Source organism: Moschus berezovskii, chromosome 2 (assembly GCF_049115385.1).
Source record: "Moschus berezovskii isolate FMDL1 chromosome 2, NW_MosBer_1.0, whole genome shotgun sequence".
Lineage (NCBI taxonomy): Eukaryota > Metazoa > Chordata > Mammalia > Artiodactyla > Moschidae > Moschus > Moschus berezovskii.
The window spans coordinates 84,678,235-84,702,248 of record NC_142461.1 but is presented as its reverse complement, the minus strand read 5'-3'; the positions used below and the strand labels follow the sequence as shown (position 1 = coordinate 84,702,248).

Below are 24,014 nucleotides of genomic sequence, written 5' to 3'. Positions count from 1 at the left end.
CCCATTATCCCGCACACAATCCTGGTTCTCTCATCAAAACATTCCATTTTCCTCATTTCAGTTAATTAAAGGACAGCTGGACATTTCATTATTGCACCAGCCTCAGCTCTGACTAGTTGAAATGGGGCATGGAAAGGTCTTGGTCCCAAAGACACTTTCACCCGAGACAAAAGATTTTAAAATTCATGCCTCTAAGGGAGAAATTTACAAAAGAAATAAAAATAATCTTTGAAGTGTGTACATATATATGCCTGTGTATGGTTTTTACAATGGACAAGTACATATACATATGGGAAGGGTGAAATTTAGCATGGAAGAATTTTACTAGAGAATATCTATCTATCTATACATGGAGAGAGAGAGAGACACAGGCACACTTATGTGCATACTTTAAAGATTACTTCTATTTCTTTTTCATACATATATGAAGAAAGGAATAAAAAAAGGAGTTGTGAGATTGGTGAGGTATTACTAATGGTTGGTTATTAGCATTTTATTGGCAACTCTCTAGACATGTGAAACTCAATGTCTATCTATTTTACCCTGTAAGTATAAAAAGCTACTGTAAATGTGAGAGGTTTAGAGGCATGGCCAAACTAAATATAAAAATAATTTTTCCCATGACATTATATGAGGTCACATGTTTTATCAAGAGGGCAAAGGGGGTTTATACTAAGGATTCTAACGAAAATTTTCCCCAAAAGAATTTCTAAGCTTTTATTGTTGCAACATTTGCTGTCCACAGGAAAAACATCTACACTTAACCAAAGTTAAGAATATTTCTATCGATTCTAGCAGGATGGGGGCATTGCTGAGGGGGACATTAAGCATGTTTTCCAAATATTTTCACAGTTTTAGTGTTACTGACTTGAGAAACTTTGGGGAAATGCCCCTCTCATCAAGATCGGGGCGGGGGTGGGTGGGTAGTCTTTATCTTTGAGAGACAACAGACAACTGGAACAATTCTTGCCTTTGGAATAGGTTTGATTATATTAATAGTTCATCATTTTTAAGACAAGGCTTTATGTTCATTCTTTTTTGAAATAAAACCTGGGTCTTGTCAACCCCTTCAGAATTAGCAATTAAACAATACACTCTCTCTACCCTTTACACTAAGCAAAAGACCTGCTTTTAAAACAGCGTTAGACTCAACCTTGTGCTCTGTGACAACCTAGAGGGGTGGGGTAGGGTGGGGCATGGAAGGAAGGTTCAAGAGAAAAGGGACATATGTATAACTATTGCTGATTCATGTTTTTGTATGGCAGAAAGCAACACAGCATGGTACAGCAATTATCCTCCAATTAAAAATAAATAAAAAAGGTCTCTGGGCTCTGGGCAATGGAGACTTGGTCAGCAACATTCCCATTCCTAGAAATGTGAGGTATTACAGTCACATAATTTTGAAAGTCATACTGATTAGACTTTTGACTCAATGATTCCAAACTCTAAAGTGTTTGTGAGGATAAGGGAGTGTGTTTATGCTAGCACAAGTGGCACAGGAATAGACACTGTGCACAGAAGAAGTTCTTTGCCCCTTTTCTTGTTTCCTTTAACAGATTCAGGAGCAACTATTTTCAGGAAAATGCAGTCTAGAAACCATCCTCTACTGTTCACACGTATTTTCAAGAAAATAGTATAAATAGTCACAGAATAAAAATAATTCAGACAACTTTTCCTCCTCTCAATCCTGATTTTATTAAATAAAATATAAAAGCTGCAATTTTTCTATAAATGGAAAAAATATGATTATGATCTGCAGTGAATGGGGGAAATATGTAAGTCAGATTTGTCACTTGTTTCCAACAACTAGAACTGGGTTACCTCTTACAAAGGAAGAGTGCACCTCTAAACATACTATACTAGGTATGTTGGAACCCATAAAATTTCCAATTACTGCTTCAGAATTTATTGTGCACATATGGAAAATAATACTTGTAAAACAGAAAGGGGTTTGTGCCTTGTGCTGTCAATATTGTGAAGGATGAGGTGATTATAAAGCAAATTAACAATACTTTTAAATGTGCATTCACTTATCTTTCCAATTAAATCCTTGTTAAACAACTGCACAGACAGTAATGGCGCTTCTGCAAAGCACTGATCAAGACAGTTTTATTGTAATTTTTACTCTGTAACAATTAATCAAGTAGGCATTTTCTTTATTATTAAATTATTTAGTTAATAAATATTCTCAATTGGCTAACATATTTGTAGTTTACATGTTATTTTTGATTTTCCTACAGTGGAACATATTTGGGAATATTTCCATTTTCAAGCAGAGGGACCATTAAGGGATGTGATTTTATACATTTCTTTTTTCTAGAAGAATAACTGTGAACAAGAGAAGTCCTTGAAACTTTAAACCATTCAAAAGTCCTATTTCAATCCTTTTTTTTTGTAAGGGATGCAAACACATTGCTTTCAGCAGATAAGAAATGAGAGGTTTTGCTCTAAGGCGTCTTTCTGTTGGGCTAAGTGTTAAAATTAGCATTTTAAAAGTTCATTAATACCAGTTACAGACTTTTGAGTCATGAGGCTGCACTGTGGTTTGCATTTTCTTCTCTTGTCCCAGTGAAATGAAAAGTACCTGAATGTTATTTCTTCTGTAAACACACAAGGTGGTATAAATGAAGAAACATAAAAATATCTAAGTTTTTTTTTCCATTTTTCAATTTCCAGTTTTGCAATTGGAGATTTGAATTTATCCAGCTGATATACTTCGCTTTTAAAGTGTTTTAGATGGTTCTTAATATGGTCTTTTTTGTTTCAATTTTATATTTTAAAGTTTTTGATTAGAACAAATTTTCAGATAACTGGATTAGTATTGAGAACAGTGATATCAGAAATTACACCTGGATTTAGGATTCAGGAGGGCTATATTAATTCAGAATTAACATATGAGAGCTACACATTTGAGCCATAAAAAGAAAATTCCAGGCACAGTTGGCTCTGAAATTGTCAAAGTGGTATTATTTTGAGATGAGTCAACATTATGTTTTGAAAATGCCTTATGTAGAAACCTGATACCCTCACTATTGCCCTGGTTTTAGGAGTCCCCTTATATTACTCTATTATGTAGTAAAGAGTATGAACTAGTTTACTGAGGTTAACAGATTGTCACCTTAGAAGGTCTGAGCAGACTCTTGGGAATGAGGAGGATAAAGGTCAGCAGAGAGTATCTGAAAAGGGAGAGGGAAAGGAATGGAGCAAATGGTTGGGTGCTGTGAGTATGAAAGTGGGGAAAGCAGGCTTTGGAGGCATCAGAGGTGAGGGCAGAATGGCGTGAAGGCTCTAAAGGTACACGTTGGTCCCTCTGCACTTTGAGATGATTGACCTCAGTTTCAAGTCAGATAGCTCTCTGGGGGTAGAAGTGCAATGCTGATGCCAAGGAATATATTCTCCTGGCTGAGTATTTGGTAAGCAGAAATCATAGGCTCTGGCAGGGACAACTTTACTGAGGGCCTATAATGTACTTGGCACCTGATGGGCATAATGGGAAATCCATAAGTAAGCATGAAGCACATTTCACTTCCCAGAATCTAACGGTCAGGAAAGGGAGAAAGACACAATGCAAAATAGACTAAAACCACTGCTGAACCACAGGTACACAATGATACAGGAACACAGTGGAAGAAGCAGCTAATTTCTATTGAGATTGATCCCAGGAATCATGAGAGTAGTCTTAAAGAGATGAAGTTACCGGTCAGCAAAACCAATGATGGTGTGTCTCTTGCTTAGAAAGACAGATCTGCTGTTCCTTCCATTGGGACCAATCAAATAATAACATACACACATATTTCTGTCCCTGTGTCTGATTGGACATTGAATTGAAACATCTTGAGCATAGAAAGGAGACAACCTTTATGGTTGTCAGAGCATTAAAGGAATGATTTAACCAGAAGGGAGAACAGGCCATTCACAAGAGAAAAATGTAGGAGGGAGTGGGGAAACCACAAAAAAACAAACAATCTGGAAAAGTGTAAAAGATGCAATGGTGAAACAGCAAGACAAACTGCTATTTAAACAACATTATTCTAGTGAGTTTTTTAGGATCTCATGGACATTACGTTAAGTAAACTATCAGACACTCTGCTTACCCTGAGAGCATCCAAGATGGAGACTAGGTTTTTGAAGACTTTAGCTGGGATTTAAATCCATTTCGTCTCTAGATTACCATGAGACACACAGTGCCTTCTCAAAATATCACTTGAATGAAACAAATGAAAGTTTTAGCAGGTCATTTAAACTCATAGGGACTTTCATTCATCTATAAAGTGAACAGCTCTTTTATACAGATCTAGTGAGACAGCATTGAAAATGCTTTAGAGAATCAAGTACCGACATTCCCTTGGCAAGTTCTAAGGGTGAGCACCATTCTCTTAAAGTGAATTTACACAACTCTTTTAAAGCAAAGCCTGTATTTCTTTTGTTATTTCAAAAGAAATATGTGTTAACTGTGGGAAGTTAGAACATGTTTTAGAAAAAAGGAAGACAATAAAAGTCACCAGTACCTAGTCAGACATTTTATGCATTTCTTGCCATTGTTTCTGGAACAGAGTTTGGCAATACACAATGAAATAGTCCATTTTGAGAGTGTTCTCTAGCATGTGTAAAATACTTCTTTTTCTTTTTGAAGGAAATATCCCAACTCTGGATCTGATCAATGTATTAATTAAAATGCATAGAGATTCTATCCACTGCAAGAGAGCTTTCAAAGTGAAGTAGGACAGACAGACTTATGGTCTCTGCTCTTAAGGAGTGTTCAGTGTGCTGAGAAGATAAGATATGCACATAATGCTTGCTAATAATATATGACAACGCACACACAACATGAAGTTTCTGTGAATCAACTAGCTGAAAGTGCAAACATATAATTTAAAAGGAGCAGCAATTCCTGAGGGTTGGGGTGATTCAGGGAAAAAACTGAGTTACATTTAAATAATCCAAAGAAGATATGAGATTAGCCTTTGATCAAATGTTCTTTCCTTTTAAGAAACACACACCTCATTGTATTAAAATAGCTATCACCATTAGGATGGTTGTCAGGGACACATTTCGATATAATTTCTGATTCTACAAGCATACCCTGAAGATATCATTGGTTTGATTCCAGACCGCAGCAGTAAAGCCAATTCCTCAATAAAGTGAGACATACAAATTTTTGGCCTTCCAGTGAATATAAAAGTCATATTTACACTCTGCTGTAGTCTATGAAGTATACAGTAACATTATGTCTACAAAAATAATGTACATACTTTAATTATAAATACTTTATTGCTAAAAATTCTATCAGCTGAGGTTTCAATGAGTCATAATTTTTCTGTTGGTGGAGGATCTTGCCATAATGTTGGTGGATGCAGACTGATCAGGGTGGTGGTTGTTGAAGGCTGGGTTGGCTGGGGAAGAGTGCTTAAAATATGACAATGAAGTTTGCCATGTTGATAGACTCTTCCTTTACAAACAAGTTGTCTGTAGCTTGCAGTGCAGTGCTATTTGATAGCATTTTACCCACAGTAGAACATCTTTCAAAATTAGAGTCAATCCTCTCAAACCTCTGCTTTATCATTTAAATTTATGTAATAGTCTAAATCTTTTCTGCTATTGCAACAATCCTCACAGCCTGTTCACCAGGAGTAAATTCCACCTCAAGAAACCAAATTCTATGTTCAACAATAAAAAGCAACTCTTCATCCATTCAAGTTTTATCATGAGATTGTAGCGATTCAGTCACATCTTAGGCTCCACTTTTAGTTCTCTTTCTCTTTCCACTGCATCTGCCATCACTTCCTCCACTGAAGTCTTGAGGCCCTCAAAGTCATTCATGAGGGTTGGAATCAACTTCTCCCAAACTTCTACTGATGTTGATATTTCCAGTTTTTCCCATGAATCACTAATGTTTTTAGTGGCATCTAGAATAGTGAATCCTTTCCAGAAGGTTTTCAATTTACTTGGTGTAATTCCATCAGATGAATCATTATCTATGGCAGCTATATAACTTTATGAGATATATTTCTGACGTTATAAGGCTTGAAAGTAAAAATTACTCCTTGCTCCAAGGGCTGCAGAATGTGTGCTGTCAGTAGGCGTGAAAACATTAAGCTCATGGTCCATCTCCATCAGAGCTCCTGGGTGACCAGGTGCTTTGTGAATGAACAGCAATATTTTGAAGGCATTCTTTTTTTTTTTTCCTGAGCAGTAGGTCTCAACAGTGGGCTTAAGAAATTCAGTAAACCATGTTGTCAACAGGTGTGCTGTCACCCAGGCGTTGTTGTTCCATTTATAGGGCATAGGCAGGATGGATATAGCATAATTCTTAAGGGCCCTAGGATTTTCAGAATGGTAAATGAGCTTTGGCTTCAATTTAAAGTCACCAGACCATTAGCTTCTTATAAGAGAGTCAGACTGTCCTTTGAAGTTTTGAAGCCAGGTATTGACTTCTCTTCTCTATTAAAGTCCTAGATGGAATCTTCTTCCAAGAGAAGGCTGTTTTATCTGCATTGAAAATCCATTGTTTAGTGTAGCACCTTCATTAATTATCTTAGCTAGATCTTCTGGAAAACTTGCTGCAACTTGTATACCAGCATTTGCTGCTTCATCTTGTGCTTTGATGTTATGGAGACAGTTTCTTTCCCTAAATCTTCTAAGCCAACCTCTGCTGATTTAAGATTTTTTCTTCTGCAGCTTCCTTATTTGTCAGTCTTTATAAACTTGAAGAGAGTTAGGACATGCTCTGGTTTAGGCTTTGGCTTAAGGGAATATTATGGTTGGTTTGATCTTCTATCCAGACCACTAAAACTTTCTCCATAGAAGCAATAAGACTCACTTTCTTATCATTTGTGAATTACTAGTTTCCCTGGTGGCTCAGCTGGTAAAGAATCCTCCTGCAATACAGGAGACCTGGGTTCAATGCCTGGGTTGGGAAGCTCTACTGGAGAAGGCATAGGCTACCCACTCCAGTATTCTGGCCTAGAGAATTGCATGGACTGTATAGTCCACGGGGTTGCAAAGAGTTGGACAGGACTGAGTGACGTTCACTTTCAACATTTCAAGGTTGCACTTAAAAATTTTTTTTTTTAAACTTCTGTTTGCATTCACAACTTGGCTAACTGATGCAGGAGGCCTAGCTCTCTGCCTGTCACAGGCAGAGACATGCCTTCCTCACTAAGCCTAATCATTTCTGCTGCTGCTGCTGCTGCTAAGTCACTTCAGTCGTGTCTGACTCTGTGTGACCCCATAGCCGGAAGCCCACCAGGCTCCCCCGTCCCTGGGATTCTCCAGGCAAGAACACTGGAGTGGGTTGCCATTTCCTTCTCCAATGTGTGAAAGTGAAAAGTGAAGTCGCTCAGTCGTGTCCAACCCTTAGCGACCCCACGGACTGCAGCCTACCAGGCTCCTCCATCCATGGGATTTTCTAGGCAAGAGTACTGAAGTGGCTTGCCATTGCCTTCTCCAATCATTTCTAGTTCTTGATTTAAAGTGAGAGACACGTGACTCTTCTCTTTATTTGAACACTTAAAGGCCACTGTAGGGTTCTCAATTGGCCTGCTTTCCATATTGTTGTGTGTTAGGGACTAGGAGACCCTCAGAGAAGGAGAGAGACAAGGGCATGGATGGCTGGTGGAGCCGCCAGAACAAACACAACATTTGTGGATTAAGTTCACTGTTTTACATGGGTGCCATTCACAGTGTGCCAAAACAAATAAAATGATTTCAAAGATAACTGATCACAGATCACCATACCAATCATTATAATAAAAAGCTAGAAATATTGTGAACATTACCAAAATGTAACAAAGAGACACAAAGTGAGCACTTGCTGTTGGAAAATGGCATGGATAAACTTGGTTCAGGGTTTCCACAAACCTTTAATTTGTATAAAAGGCAGTGTCTATGAATAATAAAGTGAAGCCAAATAAAATGAAGCATAATGTAGCATTTTCCACTATAACTGATTCATTATTTCATGAACTCATCTCTAGAGAACAGATGGTCTTGCCTTAAAGTCAAGAAAACTGGCCTAGGAAGGCTAAGTGACTTGAGCAAGAAAACACAGCTAATAAGAGGTGATACGGAAACCCATCAAAGTTATCTAACTTCTAGACCTCAATGTTCTCATTGCACCTAATGGCTTAAAAGAAATGGTTTAAAAGATACATGGAAAATAAGACAAATTAGAATATGGAGATTACCTCATGTAAACCAGTGACCATTATATCTTGACTGACCTACTTCAATTACCTCCTAACTGTTCCCCGGTTTTACCCTTGCCTACAGTCTGTTCTTCTCATAGCAGTCAGAATGATTTAAAAATAAATAAATAATATCAGATCATTTTGTAGTTATCTGCCAACCTGCTCCACCCCTTAACTTTTCATTGAGTTTAGAATGAAAAGCAAAACTTCTTATCTTGATTTGCAAGTGTTTTCCTGGGTGGCTTTGCCCATCTCTCCGACTTCCGTGTCCTGAGGTCATATAAACCCTGATTCTCTGGGACCAGTTTTCCTCCTCCTGGTCATTTCTCCCTCCACATCTTTGTGTTCCCCTCTCCTTCCTATCGGGTCAAGTCTCTACTCAGATGGCACCTCCTCAAAGAGATCTTCACAGATCATCGAAAATGAGGACCATCTTCCTCATTCCTTCAGTTATTCTCTATCACGTCACCATCTTGACTCTTGGCTTATCTAGTAAGCACCTTATATATTTGATTATTATCTATCACTTCACATCAAAATGAATACTTCACCATATCTTGACTCCCTTGGGCTCTTCTCAGTACTTAGAAGAGACCCTGATTCATAGAAGGTTTTTCAGTAATATTTTTGAATAAATAAATCTCCATTGCAAGTCATCTTTAGGCAAATTAGTGTTATTTTATTTCTTAAACTAATTTTGCTCATTTCTTGATTTTTATATACTTTTAAATTTATAATACTTTTGGGAGAGGGGCATCGCAAGACCAGGAAAGTCCCATGCAGTTTCAGCCTTGAAATTTGAGAGGTGGCTTTTGGCAGACTGGCATGGGGCTGGCAGAGCCTTGGCAATCAGTGGTATCACTGAAAGGAATCACACTGTGGACATTCACATCAGTAGACGACAGTCCTAATTGTGGTCTTACCAACTGGGTTGAGAGTTGCCCATTGTTTAAGCAGTTTTTCTTGGCCTATTGGGCCAGGATGTTAGTGCTGGCTTTGGTCTTCCATCTTAACAGCTGCCTCTTTATTTTGCCAAGTCTTTATTATCTGGTCCATGTTGGACAATCAGATTATGACCTCATGTGGAGAAAGAGGTAGAGAGAAGTTGGTGGTTTATTGGGTCAACTGGACATAAACTTTCAAACTCTGAAGATTTTTTTTCCTGGGGTTATATAACACTTTGGCCCTAAGAAGCCTGGTAGTCTATTGAGGCCTAACCATCACTGGTGGTCCAACATTATTCATTAATTCACTTAAGGAATTAATTCACATTCAGCAAAAACCTACTTGAAGGCTATTATGTTCCAAGTATAGTAAGAACAGGGGGGTTACTTAGGAGACCAAATCAGGCAAAATCTTGCTTGTATAGAGGCTACAGTGTAGAGGAGGAGGGCAATAACTGAAGCAACAAATAAAGAAGCAAGGCAGTTTCAGACAGTATGTGTTGTGAAGAAAACAAAACATTGGGATGGAGAGTGAATGGGTGAATACAGTGGAGGCGTGTTTCAGACGTTAGTAATGGAAGGTCTTGCTGAAAAGATGATTTGAATGTTGAGAAGAGTGAGTCCGGTAGGGACTGGAGGGAGCACGTTTCAGGTACACAGGAGCAGAATCCAGAGCCTTGGGAAGGAAATGAGCTTCATGTGTCTGAGGAAGGAAGGAAGGAAGGAAGGAAGCCAGGGTGATTGGAGAATAGTAAGATGAGAGACATGGACACAGTAAGATCAGAGAGATAGGAAGGAAAAAGAATCTGTGGGGCCTGCAGATCCTAGGAGTTCCTTATTCATTTACATTGAATAGACCAACAGGTTTCTTGGCTATTAGATTTGAATATCCATGGAAATATAGGCTCCATGTCAATGAAAATGTCATTTGCTGTATTCACTGCTATATTTCCAGCATCCTCCATGTTGCCTGACACATAGTAAGAAGGTTTTGAGTGTCTGTCAATGAAAAAATGATGTAAAAGCCAAAATCTTATTTTATGAAGCTCACTTCTAACTTCCACATCAATTCTGATGTCTCAGGACCCTCAGAGAAGAGGAAAGTGGACAGGCATACCTACCACTCCGTCTCCAGTAGGCCATGAATGTGAGGGCATATCAGGAGAATGATTTGAAGTCCACATGACTCTAAGTCACTCAGATTTTCATCTGATCATTGCTTCACCCCTAACTTTGTAAACTTTGGATGCTTCTCTTCAGGGAGTTCATGGGGACCTGAAAAAGTTCCTTCCTGCCTCTATACTTGCTACTTTTTCTTTCTAGAAGAAACTTTGGAGTAATGAGAATACTACCCCCTGCATAGCACACTTTTGTTAGGAAACGCTTTTCAACTACATGGAGTGCCTTGAAAAAGAGGTGCCATATGTGAGTCACTGAAGCCAAAATTATCGGCAACAGGCACTTTACTGTGTGAAAACCAAAACCAAAGCATACTTTCAGAATTCAAAATTCAGTGCATGGACTTAACAGGAGTAATACAATTAATTTCATCCCTATTTAGTCAATTCCGATTTTCTCTCTACTTTGTCATTGCCAACATTCTGGAAAGCCAAGATGGCAAGCCAAGTAGCACCACTATTTCCTATGGCATGCCTGGCTTGCCCAATAGCCAATGACATGCAGTAAATCATCTCTCCTCAAGATTTTTCTCACTGAGGCAGAGAATGGGAATTTGGGATTTTTTCACTCTTTATTTGTGTCCCATGATTTTTTTTTTAATCCAATCTAAATTAAGTGTTAATTTATAGGAGTCTTGGAGAAAATAAATGCAAAATATTGCTTGAGTGTTCTTTACTGAGACACCTAAGAAGTAGAACCTAACACAATGTACCTATGATACCATTTGACAGGAATTTATCAGAAGTTCATCATTCACTTATTTTGTTGCACCAAATCTTTATTTAACCCATAAAGAGTATTGTGCACTTTGTTGTACTGGGGATACAAAAATGAATCAAACTTACTACCCTCCACGAAGTCACAGGCAGTTGCTGCTGCTGCTGGGGTTATTTATTGAAAGAACACTTTAAAATGAGGTTTCCTTTTATAAGAGTCCCACAGACTGGACATCAAGAAAGTATAGTAGCATAATAAGAAGTGGTTTTTGGTTCTTTGATGTTAAAAAGAAGAAAATGTCTCTCTCTTCCCTCCCCTACGGTAAATTGAATCCAGCAACCAGTGACATATTCTTTGGAGTAAGTTTAAAGTGGGTTCAGTGTCTGGCTTTAAAACATATTACCCCTGTGGCCTTAGAAAAGTTACTTAATCTTTCTGAACCACAATTTTCATGTGTGCATAATGTAGATAATTAAGTTTATCTACCTAGCAAAATTCTACATGGATTAGAGATAATTCTAACTTTGCATACCTGCCATGTAGTAAATTCTCAATTAAGCACTAGCTATCATCATTGTTACTATTATTTTGTTACATTTTTAAATATTATTGACCCTTTAGTTTTGTTAGCAAATCCTTAGGCACAACAATTTTCCTTTTCATTTATTCCAGAATCTATAATATTGGAAAAAGATTGCAGTTATGCAAAACGTCAGCAATTTTAATCATATGAATAATATACATGTTACATTCATGACATTAATTTTTTAGTTACATTCTAAATCATGACTCAGACTTCATAGAAGTTAGTTAACATTACTATATCAATCAATAGTCAAACAGAAAACCATTTATCATTAGAAATTGGTTAACAAAAAAGGGTTCACAGTCTATTTCTGCTTTTCTTAAAAATACATCTCACATGTCTTATGGTTTGTAGGTCATGTTTTCTCTAAATAGCCAGAATAAAACTAGTTGGACATTGCCCAGGGGTTCCCAAACCTGGCTATGCACTTGACTCGGCTGGAAAGTTTTTCTTTGGAAATGAATATTTATAGCTCTAACTTCAGCCTTTTGCATCAGAATTTTTATGACGGAACTTCAAAAATCAAATATGCAGGGCAGGAAGAGAGATGCAGACATAGAAAGTGGACTTGTGGACACAGCGGGGGAAGGAGAATGGGGGACAAATTTAGAGAGCAGCATTGAAATATATACATTACCATGTGTAAAACAGATAGCTAGTGGGAAGTTGCTGTATAAGACAGGGAGTTCAGCCTGGTGCTCTGTGATGACCTAGCGGAGTGGGATGGTGGGTGCGAGGGAGGGAGGCTCAAGAAGGAGGGGATATATATAAACACATATAGCTGATTCACTTTGTTGGACAGCAGAAACATAACATTGTAAAGCAACTAAACACTATTTTAAAAAATAAATAAACAGTGGCCATGATCCGTAAAAAATAAATAAAATTAAAAAAAACGTAAAAAGCCCCACTCCTTGATTCTTGTGGTAGACAGACTTTACAACGATCCCCGATTATCTCTTTCTCCTTCTGTTCATGCCTTCTGTAATCCCCTCCTCTACGTTACGGATAGGAACCACAGCTTGCTTTTAACCAACAGTATGCACCAAAGGTGCTGAGTTATATAACCTTTCTGATATCTTACAAAAGATTATAATTTTGCTTCAACCACTGTTTTCTCTCCCTAACTGCTCTGATGAAGAAAGCTGCCATGTTGTGAATGGTATATGGGGAGGTCCATAGACCTTTGACCAACAGCCAGTATTGTTGAGGCCTTAAGTTCAACAACCCATAAGGAACTAAATCCTGCCAATAACCAAGGGAGCTTGGAAGTAGACCTGTCCTCACTTGAGCTTCCAGATTAGGGCCCACGCCTGGCTGACACCTTGACTGCAGTCTTATGCAGAATTCAGCTAATCTACCTCTGACCCACAAAAACTGGGAATTTATAAATGTGTGTTGCTTAAGCAGCTAAGTTGCTGGTAACACTGTTACCCAGCAGTAGATAACCAATACAATTTTGAAATATAGTCAGGACTGGGAACCAATGCTTTAGACTTTGTTTAGAATAGAAGTAAGTTCATTGTGTTTTTCTACTAATTTTTAATGACTATGCATTAATTCTAATAATAATGATAAATGATGATGATGGATTTTTATAAATATCCATAGAGGTTTCCTTGAAGATTGGTAGCTGCACATCTCTGACCAGTCTTATTTCTGGACTCAATTTTTGACCCAATGGAAAAAGCACAACTAAAGTAGGCCTGAAAATTTCAGGAGACTTTACTGTTTCTCCCCAATGAACATGAGGCTATTCTTTTGGAATCTGGAATTTCCCAAAAATCTTTGGATAAGATAAGGCTAACCCAGACTTCCTATGAATTTGGCTAGGAATGAGACAAATCATTGGATAGTCTCTAAAGAAAAATAATATTATTATCATCAGAGAGAACTCGATCATGTAGAAGCCAGAAGCCATATTTGATTATTAATATTTGGTATCATGTTATTATTAAGACAATTAAGTAATATTGATTTGATTTCAAGTAACCACTTGTCATCTTAATTAAATCTAATACTGATTATCATTGCTTGATTCAGAGTTTTTAAAGTCCTTGCATTTTCATTATTATTCCCAATTTGGAAATGACGAGTCTGTGATTCGAAGGGGTTAACGTAGTTTCTATTAGACTAACAAATAGCTTGGAATGAAGATAAGGAGGCAGTTTCAAAGATGCTGACCCAGTGCTCTTTCCTGACTAGATGATCTCTGTCTTTGATTGTTTCACCACAGAGTTAAGTGAGTTCCTTATTGCTTGGCATATAATGGATTATAAAATATAGCTCACAATAAATGAATGGTGTCATTTGTTGTTTTTTTTTTTGAGATGATATATATATATTTTTTTATTGGAGGCTAATTACTTTACAATAATATATTGGATGGTTTTGCCATACATTGACATGAATCTGCCCCGGGTGTACATGTGTTCCCCTTCTTGAACCCCCCTCCCACCTCCCTCCTCCCCATATCTTCCCTCCAGGTCATCCCCGTGCACCAGCCCCGAGCATCCTGTATCACGCGTCGAACCTGGACTGGTGATTCATTTCACATATGATAATATATATGCTTCAATGCCGTTCTCCCAAATCATCCCACCTTTACCCTCTCCCACAGAGTCCCAAAGACTGTTCTATAACCTATGTCTCTTTTGCTGTCTCGTATACAGGGTTAAGATTACCATCTTTCTAAATTCCATATATATGCGTTAGTATACTGTATTGATGTTTTTCTTTCTGGCTTACTTTACTCTGTATAATAGGCTCCAATTTCATCCACCTCATTAGAACTGATTCAAATGCATTCTTTCTGATGGCTGAAAAATACTCCATTGTGTATATGTACCAAAGCTTTCTTATCCATTCGTCTGCAGATGGACATCTAGGTTGCTTCCATGTCCTCGCTATTATAAACAAAGAATTAATCTCCAAAATATACAAGCAGCTCCTGCAGCTCAATTCCAGAAAAAAAAAACGACCCAATCAAAAAATGGGCCAAAGAACTAAACAGACATTTCTCCAAAGATGACATAAAGATGGCTAATAAACACATGAAAAAATGCTCAACATCCCTCATAATCAGAGAAATGCAAATCAAAACCACAATGAGATACCATTTCACACCAGTCAGAATGGCTGCTATCCAAAAGTCTACATGCAATAAATGCTGGAGAGGGTGTGGAGAGAAGGGAACCCTCTTATACTGTTGGTGGAAATGCAAACTAGTACAGCCACTATGGAGAACAGTGTGGAGATTCCTCAAAAAACTGGAAATAGAACTGCCATATGATCCAGCAATCGCACTCCTGGGCATACACACCGAGGAAACCAGAATTCAAAGAGAAACATGTACTTCAATGTTCAATGCAGCACTGTTTATAATAGCGAGGACATGGAAGCAACCTAGATGTCCATTTGTTTTAAAATAAGTAGGTAGAATTTGTTTACTTTAAAGACTAAACATATTTGAAAGTTGTTATTCTAATATTACATGAAAATAAAAACTATATAAATATATATGCATGTGAAGATCTTATTGTTTTGACCTCTGTGTTTAGCATTACTTACTAATAACAAATACACTTTCTTAAGCAGTTAGGAAGCAATTCAAGCTTTGGCATCAATAGTCTTTGAGGCCTCTGACTCAATGTAGCTGAAAAATGAGGTCTGAGAAAGTTTCCAAAGCCCTGAATGATGTTAGAGTCTGGCCCTTTTATGATCAAGTGATCTTTTCAGGTTTAATGGGAAAAATAAATCATTGTTAAAAGATAATCTTGTCACATGGAAGCCAGAAAGGTGCAATATCAATGATTCAGCTTACCAAAAAACCACCCTGTGGAATGGATAAAGCAAATAACACAGTTTGTTTTGTTGTTGCTGTGGTTGGTGGTGAGAGGGGAGTAGGCTTAAGGAAATACCTCGTTTTAAAAATAATAAGAGGGCAATATAAACTCTCTTAATAGAAAAATGAATGGACTTGATACAGGGGCTATTTTATGAGAACAGAACTAGAAGTTTTGAAATCCTTTTCCAGATCTTTTCCTGTTTCATCCAATTGCTTATTTCATGGTGAAACTGCCAATTGTTCACATTCTTTCTCGCTTTCCTCTTCTCTTATTCAATTTTTGATGCTGCAAATAATATGAAAAGCACCAGGATAGCTACTAAAGTTAATGCTTTGCTTTCTTTTGCTTTGTGGTACCAATCTATATAAAAGTAGTTTAGATATAGCTGGCAACACAAAATTGTTCCTCTAATAGTTTATTTTCAATGGAGCTTATTCTTAGCATGATCAAAATAAGCAAGTTCATCTCTTTAAGCCAATATTTTATTTGGATTATTATGCCAGTAAGATCTGGGTGAATAAAGATATGCAAAGTATAAGACTGTAAATTAATGGGAAAAAATCCTCTTCCATTTAAAAATAACACACACACAATTGTATGCACACACACACATACACACACCCACATACCCAATTAAGATTCTTGGCCATGGAGATTTATGGCATTTATATATTTTGTTCCTCTGGGTGTGAAAAAGTGAAGGAGGGTGTCCCTGAGAATGTTCCTTTAAATTATTTTTCTATATATGGAAAGCATGTCTAAAATTCTGGTAAGAAGTAACTTCCTCCAGCTCAGAGAAATGCTTAGAGGGAAGGTTTGTCACTGTGCACCAAGGAACACCAGTTTGGAAAACTTGCAATCAGCTCTTCTGTCAGTGCCTCACAGTCCTCTATTGTCTCACGGGCTCGGGAAGTTTTGCAGTTAATATTTTCCAAAAAGCATGCCAGTCTTCCTGGAACGGGTGAAAGAGAGCATCTAAGTAATATAAAAGGGAGTCTGAACTGAATTTAGAGTTTGACCAATAAGCCTGATGGGCAGCTCAAACCAGAATTCTGGTGTCAAAGGAGGGGGAGTTCAGACTGGTGGGATTTCTAAGACCCACTTTCAGAAGTTCTCAAGACAGTGATGCAGCATCCTCGGTGCTTAAGTCTGTCCTTTGTAAAAGGACCCCCACATAAGTCGCATCACAGATCATTCCAAAGAATCAACGCAGTGTCATAGGCTGACGATAAGTTGACATCTAAGAGCATAGACTGGTTTCTTTGGGGGCTGCCCTTGCAGAATGGAGGAGAAGCATCAGCAAAATGTCCCTGAAAGCTGTCACCAAATATAACAAACAGGGCAGAACACAGCTCACTATTGCGTCAATAGCCAGTGAATCTAGAGTCTTTCATGACTCTTTGTGACGGCTGCAACAGAATATTGTGGTAGTTTCTTGTTCCAAACATAGATACGTGAAGCTCTACTGAGAATGGTAGTGTCAGGTGTCAGCTGCTGCTGCTGCTAAGTCACTTCAGTCGCGTCCGACTCTGTGTGACCCCATAGACGGAAGCCCACCAGGCTCCCCCGTCCCTGGGATTCTCCAGGCAAGAACACTGGAGTGGGTTGCCATTTCCTTCTCCAATGTGTGAAAGTAAAAAGTTAAAGTGAAGTCGCTCAGTCGTGTCCGACCCTTAGCGACCCCATGGACTACAGCCTACCAAGCTCCTCCATCCATGGGATTTTCTAGGCAATAGTACTGGAGTGGCTTGCCATTGCCTTCTCCGGTCAGGTGTCAGACTTCTTCCTAACTGCAGCATTCGGCGTTTTCCCAGGCAATTCTCTTTCTTGAAAAGTTTCAGTCAAATTCCTACGACAGTACTTGTCACTGACAAATACCAGAAAATAGAAAGCCACTAAGAAGTGGGTAAAACATGAAGAGACTGATCTTCACTTTTGTAAGGAGGTAATAAACAATCAATGAATGGGAAAAGTCACCCCAGCAGTGGTTTTCGGCACTGGCTATGAGACACAGAGATATGGGATCTAGTCCGAGTCCTCTCACTCACTTGCTTTATGACCTTAGGACATTATTTAACATTTCTGGGTCTCAGTTTCCTCACCTTTAAAATGGAAACAGTAATAACCCACATTCTATGGAATGGTAGGACTAAATTAAATAAGTAAAACACTTGGTAGAGCGCCTGGCACATACTTTTATAATAATAATTATTATTATCCTCATCATTACCAGTTACAATTAGGAAATGCTTTTCAAAAGTGATCACTTTTAATTTAACTTGTATGCCATCTGATCTGGAAGTATAATAAGGGTATCCAATTCCTACTGATTTAGTGAGTCAAACAGAAAACCAAAACAAATTGAATCATTCAACTGGTGTATTTAGAATTGCTGATGATTATAGCATTCAAGAAAGTTAGTGAAATACATAAATTGCAATTAAACTGTTCTTGAAAATCACCAAAATCAGTTTTCATTTGTCTAGTTTAATGGTGGGTAGGGCTTATTCATTTAAAAAATATACATTTAGAACCTTCTGAAAAGGAAACATTGTGGAATGTGAACACGGAGGAGATAAAAGGTGTTAATACAGAGAGGGTATGCCAAAACCAGCTATGTTCTATCTTAGAATACAAAAAAGAATGCATTGCATTCACATATCCCGTTTTGCTTTTCAAGGAATTATCACTGGACTGACACTTTATTGCCTTGCACATGCGTGCATACACACACACACATATTCCCTCACATACATACATACACACACATAGAGGAAATCACAATGATGTACACTTTCAGTCTCTTTGTATCCAGCACTGATTCTCTCCTATGTCAGCTCTGTTGTCAGCAACCAGCATGTAGAAGGGGAAGATATGGTGTTAGAGAAAATGTTACAGCTCCACTCCTGTAATTTCATTCACAGAATAATCTGATTAGTAAAATTTGAGGAAGACTGGCATATCTTTTGTCATCTAATCCAAAAAAAAAAAAAAAAAAGAACACAACACAGCTTGGACAAAATCACTAGTATCAAAGGTTCTAATGCAGCATAATTTGTGCTGAGTGTATTGCATTCTGACAGTGCTATAAACCAGGGAGACAGTTTACTGACAATTCTGTGCTACCAGATACCAACTCAGGCCTCTGTCCAGCTTTACATTGTCAGCTCTCATGGAAACATGAGCAGTTACACAGCCCCAGAGGATGCTGAAGTTTTGCAAAAGATGAGATGGACAGATTTCATGTTTTCATTGCAGATTTTTTTTTTTTTTTTTTTGCCTTTTCAAACTGCTGAGCATAATTTTTTTAAAGGCAGGAAATGCAACTAGTGTTTGTTTCTAGCATGGCTTCTGTTTTGAGATTTCTTCTTTGTAGAAGAAATGTGTTGCCCAGCTGTCTAGAATCCCAATCAGTATATGGTTTCTGTATGAAACATATTACAAGAATGATTTTAGCTGGTTATAAACAGGAATGGTTATAAAAAGCTGGGGCTATTTTATCTTTTAATTTTTATCCACAGAGGAGGGTACGCTGGTTCAGGCCAATGGGACCATAAGGTAATGTTCAGTTCTGCTTTCTGCCCATGAAGGACAGTAATTCTGAAAGACAAAAGTACATATTAATCATCAAACAGATTCTTAGTTACAGTGTAAGTGAAAGTCGCTCAGTTGTGTACAACTCTTTGCGACCCCATGGACTATACATTACATGGAATTCTCCAGGCCAGAATACTGGAGTGGGTAGCCTTTCCCTTCTTCAGATGATCTTCCCAAGCCAGGGATAGAACCTAAGCCTCCCACACTGCAGGCGGAATCTTTACCAGCCGACTCACAGGGGAAGTTACAGAGATGCTCAGAAATAAGAAGCACGTGGCCACTGGCCAAAAGCATTGTAGTTAACACTTAAAAGCATGGTTCAACCCAAGCTGAACTGCTGGAAAGGTTAATGCTTCTTAGTATTAATACTTCTCCTATTTGCAACACACACACACACACAGACAATATACAACAGATATTAAGAGCTCCCTGCATGGAGGCTCCAAGAGCTGCTGATGGTTAATGAGGGTAGATACAAGACTGATTTAAATTCTGCCTTTTTAGGTGTATAGAGATTCAGGGAAGAGACAGATATTTCAACCAGTATGCTCTTTTTTCTTATTTCAAGACTTTCAAACTGTAATGCTTCTGAAATATAATCACTGAGCACATTTGACAAAAGTCTCCTTAAAAAAATGGCATTAAATATCTGGGTCTTATAATAGATGGAATTTTAGAAGTTAGATGTGCTTGTACAAATTCAAATTTAACTACCCAGCATAATGGGCACCCAGAGAAGGAATCTGACTGAAGGAATGTTGCAAGCTCCCTGGAGAACGTGATTTATAATCTGAGTCTTGAAGAATAAAGATAAATCTAACAAGACAGGAAGTTTTTGTATGTGGGATAGGAAGGAAAAGATAGGAGGATATTGAAAGTAGATGAAAGAGTGTATGCAAAAGCATTAAGAAATACAACAGCATGTAAATAAGGAAGTACAGTTATGAATGTATTGTGAAAGAAATTCTAAGGGCCTGCATCTGGCTAGACGTAGGTGGGAAGCCAGATTATGAAGACTGTATAAATTCTCCTGAAGGCAATGAGACAGTATTGACTTTTTAAGCGAAAGGGAAACTTAAATGTACTGAACAACTACCATGAGTCTGTTATGTTTCTAACAGAGTACCACATCTTATCTCATTTCATTCTCACAAGTATTTCCAAGGTACCTCCTTCCTGTTTTTACTGACAAAAAACAGAGCATAGGAGAATTAAATAGATGCCAAGGACACAAGGAGAGAGTGTCTCATTTTGATCCCACATGTATAATTCTAAACCTATGAGCTATCTGTAGTAGCATCTCAAGATGTTTCAATCCTTTATTTTCTTCAACATTTCCTGATTATTATTTTTTAAATTCCCGTCTTTTTTAGAGAAAGTTTAGGTTTACAGGAAAGCTTAACAGAAAATATAGTTTCTAATATACCCCCCTTATACTTGTCTACTCCCCCACTATTTCCTTTACTAGTAAGATCTTGGATTAATGTAGTACATTTTTTACAACTGATGAGCCAATATTTATAAGTTATTATTAACTAAAATCCATAGTTTTCATTAAGGTTCACTCTTAGGGTTATATATTATTTAGATTTTGACAAACATATAATGACATGTATTCATCTATACAATATTAAACAGAATAGTTTCATGGCCCTAAAAATCCCCCATACTCACTCATTCTTCTCTCTCTCCCCTCAAATCCTTTACTATCACTGATCTTTTACAATCTCCATAGTTTTGCCTTTTCCAAAATGTCATATAGCTGAGATGATATAGTATATAGCATTTTCAGACTGGCTTCCTTCACCTAGCAATATGCAGTTAAGTTTTCTCCAAGCCTTTTCATGACTTGATAGCTCATTTTTTAAATCAGTAAATAATATTCCATTATAGGCATGTTTTATGGATTGTTTATTCACCTATTGAAGGACATCTAGGATGCCTTAAAATTTTACCAATTATGAATAAAATTAATGAAAATATTTTGTGCGGTTTTTTTGTATGTGGACATAAGATTTGAACTCCTTGAATACCAAGGAGTACAACTGCTGGGTAATAAGGTAAGAATAAGTTTATTTTCATAATAAACTGCTAAGGTATTTTCTGAGTTAGTTGTACTATTTTTCATTTCTACTAGTATGAATGAGAGTTCTTGTTGCTCCACATCCCTGTCAGCATTTGGTGCTGTCAGTGTTTTAAATTTTAGCTATTCTAATAGGCTTGTAGTAGTATTTAATTGTTGTTTTAGTTTGTAATCCTTTGATGATATGTGTATTTCATAATTTTTGTTATTTTACTTACCTATTATATATTTTTGATTTTGACTGTTACATTTTCCACTATTCATTTATTTATTCAATTATCAACATATAATAAATGTGTATTATATGTCAGCAACATTTTTCAAAGCTAGTTTATTTTTTTACTCATTCTCTTCATTTTTAGTCTGTCATATTTCATTGTTATTTATTTCACACAGAGTAATAGCTAGTCCCTTTTTTATTGTACTCATCTTTAAATAAACTATATTCATAATACACACAGCAGAGAGTGTGAAATATTTTTAGAGATAAAGCTGCTTGAAAAAAGGTCTGAAGTAAAGAAATCACTTACCTTGGTTGACAATGAATCTTAACTTCTGTATTGTTGCCAGATTGCCACTAACTCGATATATTCCATCAACATCTAAACCTGAAAACAAAAGGGTATGTTTTATATTCACTCATTTAAGACTGAGATGACACAATAAAAATAATAATTATACTATCTCTTCCTCACAGAGAAAACAAATTTCTTTTTCCTAAAGCAAGTAGTCTTCAATATTTTAATCCAAATAAACTAATCGTTAAGTTCAGTAACAGCTAACCATCGACAAACCTGATTGTAGTTGAAACATAAAGGAGCAGTAGGTAGCATGGAATTTCACAGTATAGTTATGATTCAGTCCCCAAGACAGAAATCAACCTGAGGGTGGAGTAGGCAGAAGAACCTTCATGTATATGTGTGACCCTTGTTGGAAAGATAAAGTAACCCAAGGTGATTGTGAAGTTTCCCTTCCTTAAGAATTCTTCCTTCCTTCCTTCTCTCCCCTTCGCTGCTTTCTCACTTTTCTTCCTCTCTCCTTTTCTTCCCTTTCTCCTATTCATATTCTATTCTTAATCTGTTCTATTCTATTCTATTAATTTTATTCTATTCCTAGGGGTTCCAATTCACTTCCATTTGGTTTCATTTTCTTTTTCATGCAGTCTCTATGGCATAACATGTATTGGTCTGATTATTTTAAACTACAGAATGAAAATTCTACTCTCGATGTATAACTACTTTGATAGTTTCTAGTGTATTGTAGGTAATAGGATACTCCATTACAAAGGGGAAAAACAAAAAGAAATCCTTGACAAGATGGTGGCACTAGTTTCAGATTGTTTTAAAACTAGTCATCTGTAATTCAAAATAACTTATCCTGGCAGTGGGTTTGGATAATCAACCACTAGTTTTCCACATATTTATTTATATCTATATCATCTGGTTATTTCCATGACCCAGTTATGAAAAAGAAGAATATGGAGAAACAGGAAAGGAGAAACAGGAAAATGAAAAGAGAAACACTTACTCAGACATTATTATTGTCAATAAGAAATGTTGATAACATAATTTTAAGTCAGGATTGCATATTCCTTGATGTGTCCAGGCCCTCAAAGAGACTTAGATGAGATTACCAGTTAACATACAGGTCAGCACCTCAGCAGTTTCTTTGAGGAGGTGATTTCTTAAGGAGCACTATTGTTAAACATTGTCATTCACAATAGTTAGTATTACATAAACTGATAGAAATTGCTGTCACAGTATAACAGAATAAAGTCTTTTTAAAGTCTTTATGACATGAAATGAATTCCTTCTTTGTTTTACAATCTCTATTTTTATGTACTTCATAGTAAGAACATTTCTGCTGTTGTGCAAAATATATCATCAGTAACTTAGGACAGACTGACATAATGTGTAATACTAGTACTAATGGCATAAATCAAAGCCATTATTCACTCATTTTTAAGACATTATTTTTAGAGCAACTTTCATTTTACATCAAAATTGAAGGAAAGGTACAGCGATTTCCTACCTAACCCTGGCCCCTACACATATATAGCCTCTCCTGTTGTCAACATCTCCTACCAGAGTGATACATTTGTTAAAACTGAGGAGACACCACCAATACATCTGAAGTCCATTGTTTACATTACAGTTCAGCCATGGTGTTGTACAGTCTATTGGTTTGGACAAATGTATAATGACATGAGCATGCGTGCTCAGTCACTTTAGTTGTTTCTGACTATATGCAACCCTTTGGACCGTAACTGCCAGGCTCCTTTGTTCAGGGGATTCTCCAGAGAGCAATACTGGAGTGAGTTGCCATGCCCTTTTCCAGGGGGCTCTTTGAACCCAGGGATTGAACCTGAGTCTCTTATGTCTCCTGCACTGGCAAGTGGGTTCTTTCCCACTAGCGCCACCTAGAAAGCCCCCATAATGACAATGGATAATGACGTGTCCATCAGTAAAGCATCATACAGAGTACTTTCACTGCCTGAAACATCCTGTGCCCCACCTACTAGTCCACACTATGGTTTTACTCTTCCATGTAATAACTTGTATACAATTTCAATAAACCTGAATGGCTATTAACAAATGTATTAATTTGTGTGAGTTTTGTAGTTCTAGAATAGTCTAACAATCAATTAGCAGGCCTCTGTCCTTCCTGAGAACTACGAGTTTATGAGGAATTTAGATGCAGTGGAACACCTATGAGTATGTGGTGAAAATGTCTAAGACACATCCATTTATAAAAAGCAAATGTGTTCTTGTTTTCCTGATGCATAAAATAGCTCCATTAATCAAAGTGCACTCCAGTTTTTTTTTTTAATTTCTAACTTGAATTTATTTTACTTCTTATTCTTTGCCTAAT

General features: G+C 37.2%; 1 protein-coding gene across 3 annotated transcripts in view; it reads right to left on the bottom strand.

The window, feature by feature from the left end:
• The window catches only part of ARHGAP15 (Rho GTPase activating protein 15), a 725,608-nt gene that overhangs the window by 200,075 nt on the left and 501,519 nt on the right, over positions 1-24,014 (bottom strand). For all 3 annotated transcript variants that reach the window (XM_055398711.2, XM_088829189.1, XM_088829187.1), the window contains one exon: positions 21,674-21,751. In XM_055398711.2, coding sequence (XP_055254686.1) covers positions 21,674-21,751 — 78 coding nt within the window. The remainder of the gene's footprint in view (positions 1-21,673; positions 21,752-24,014) is intronic.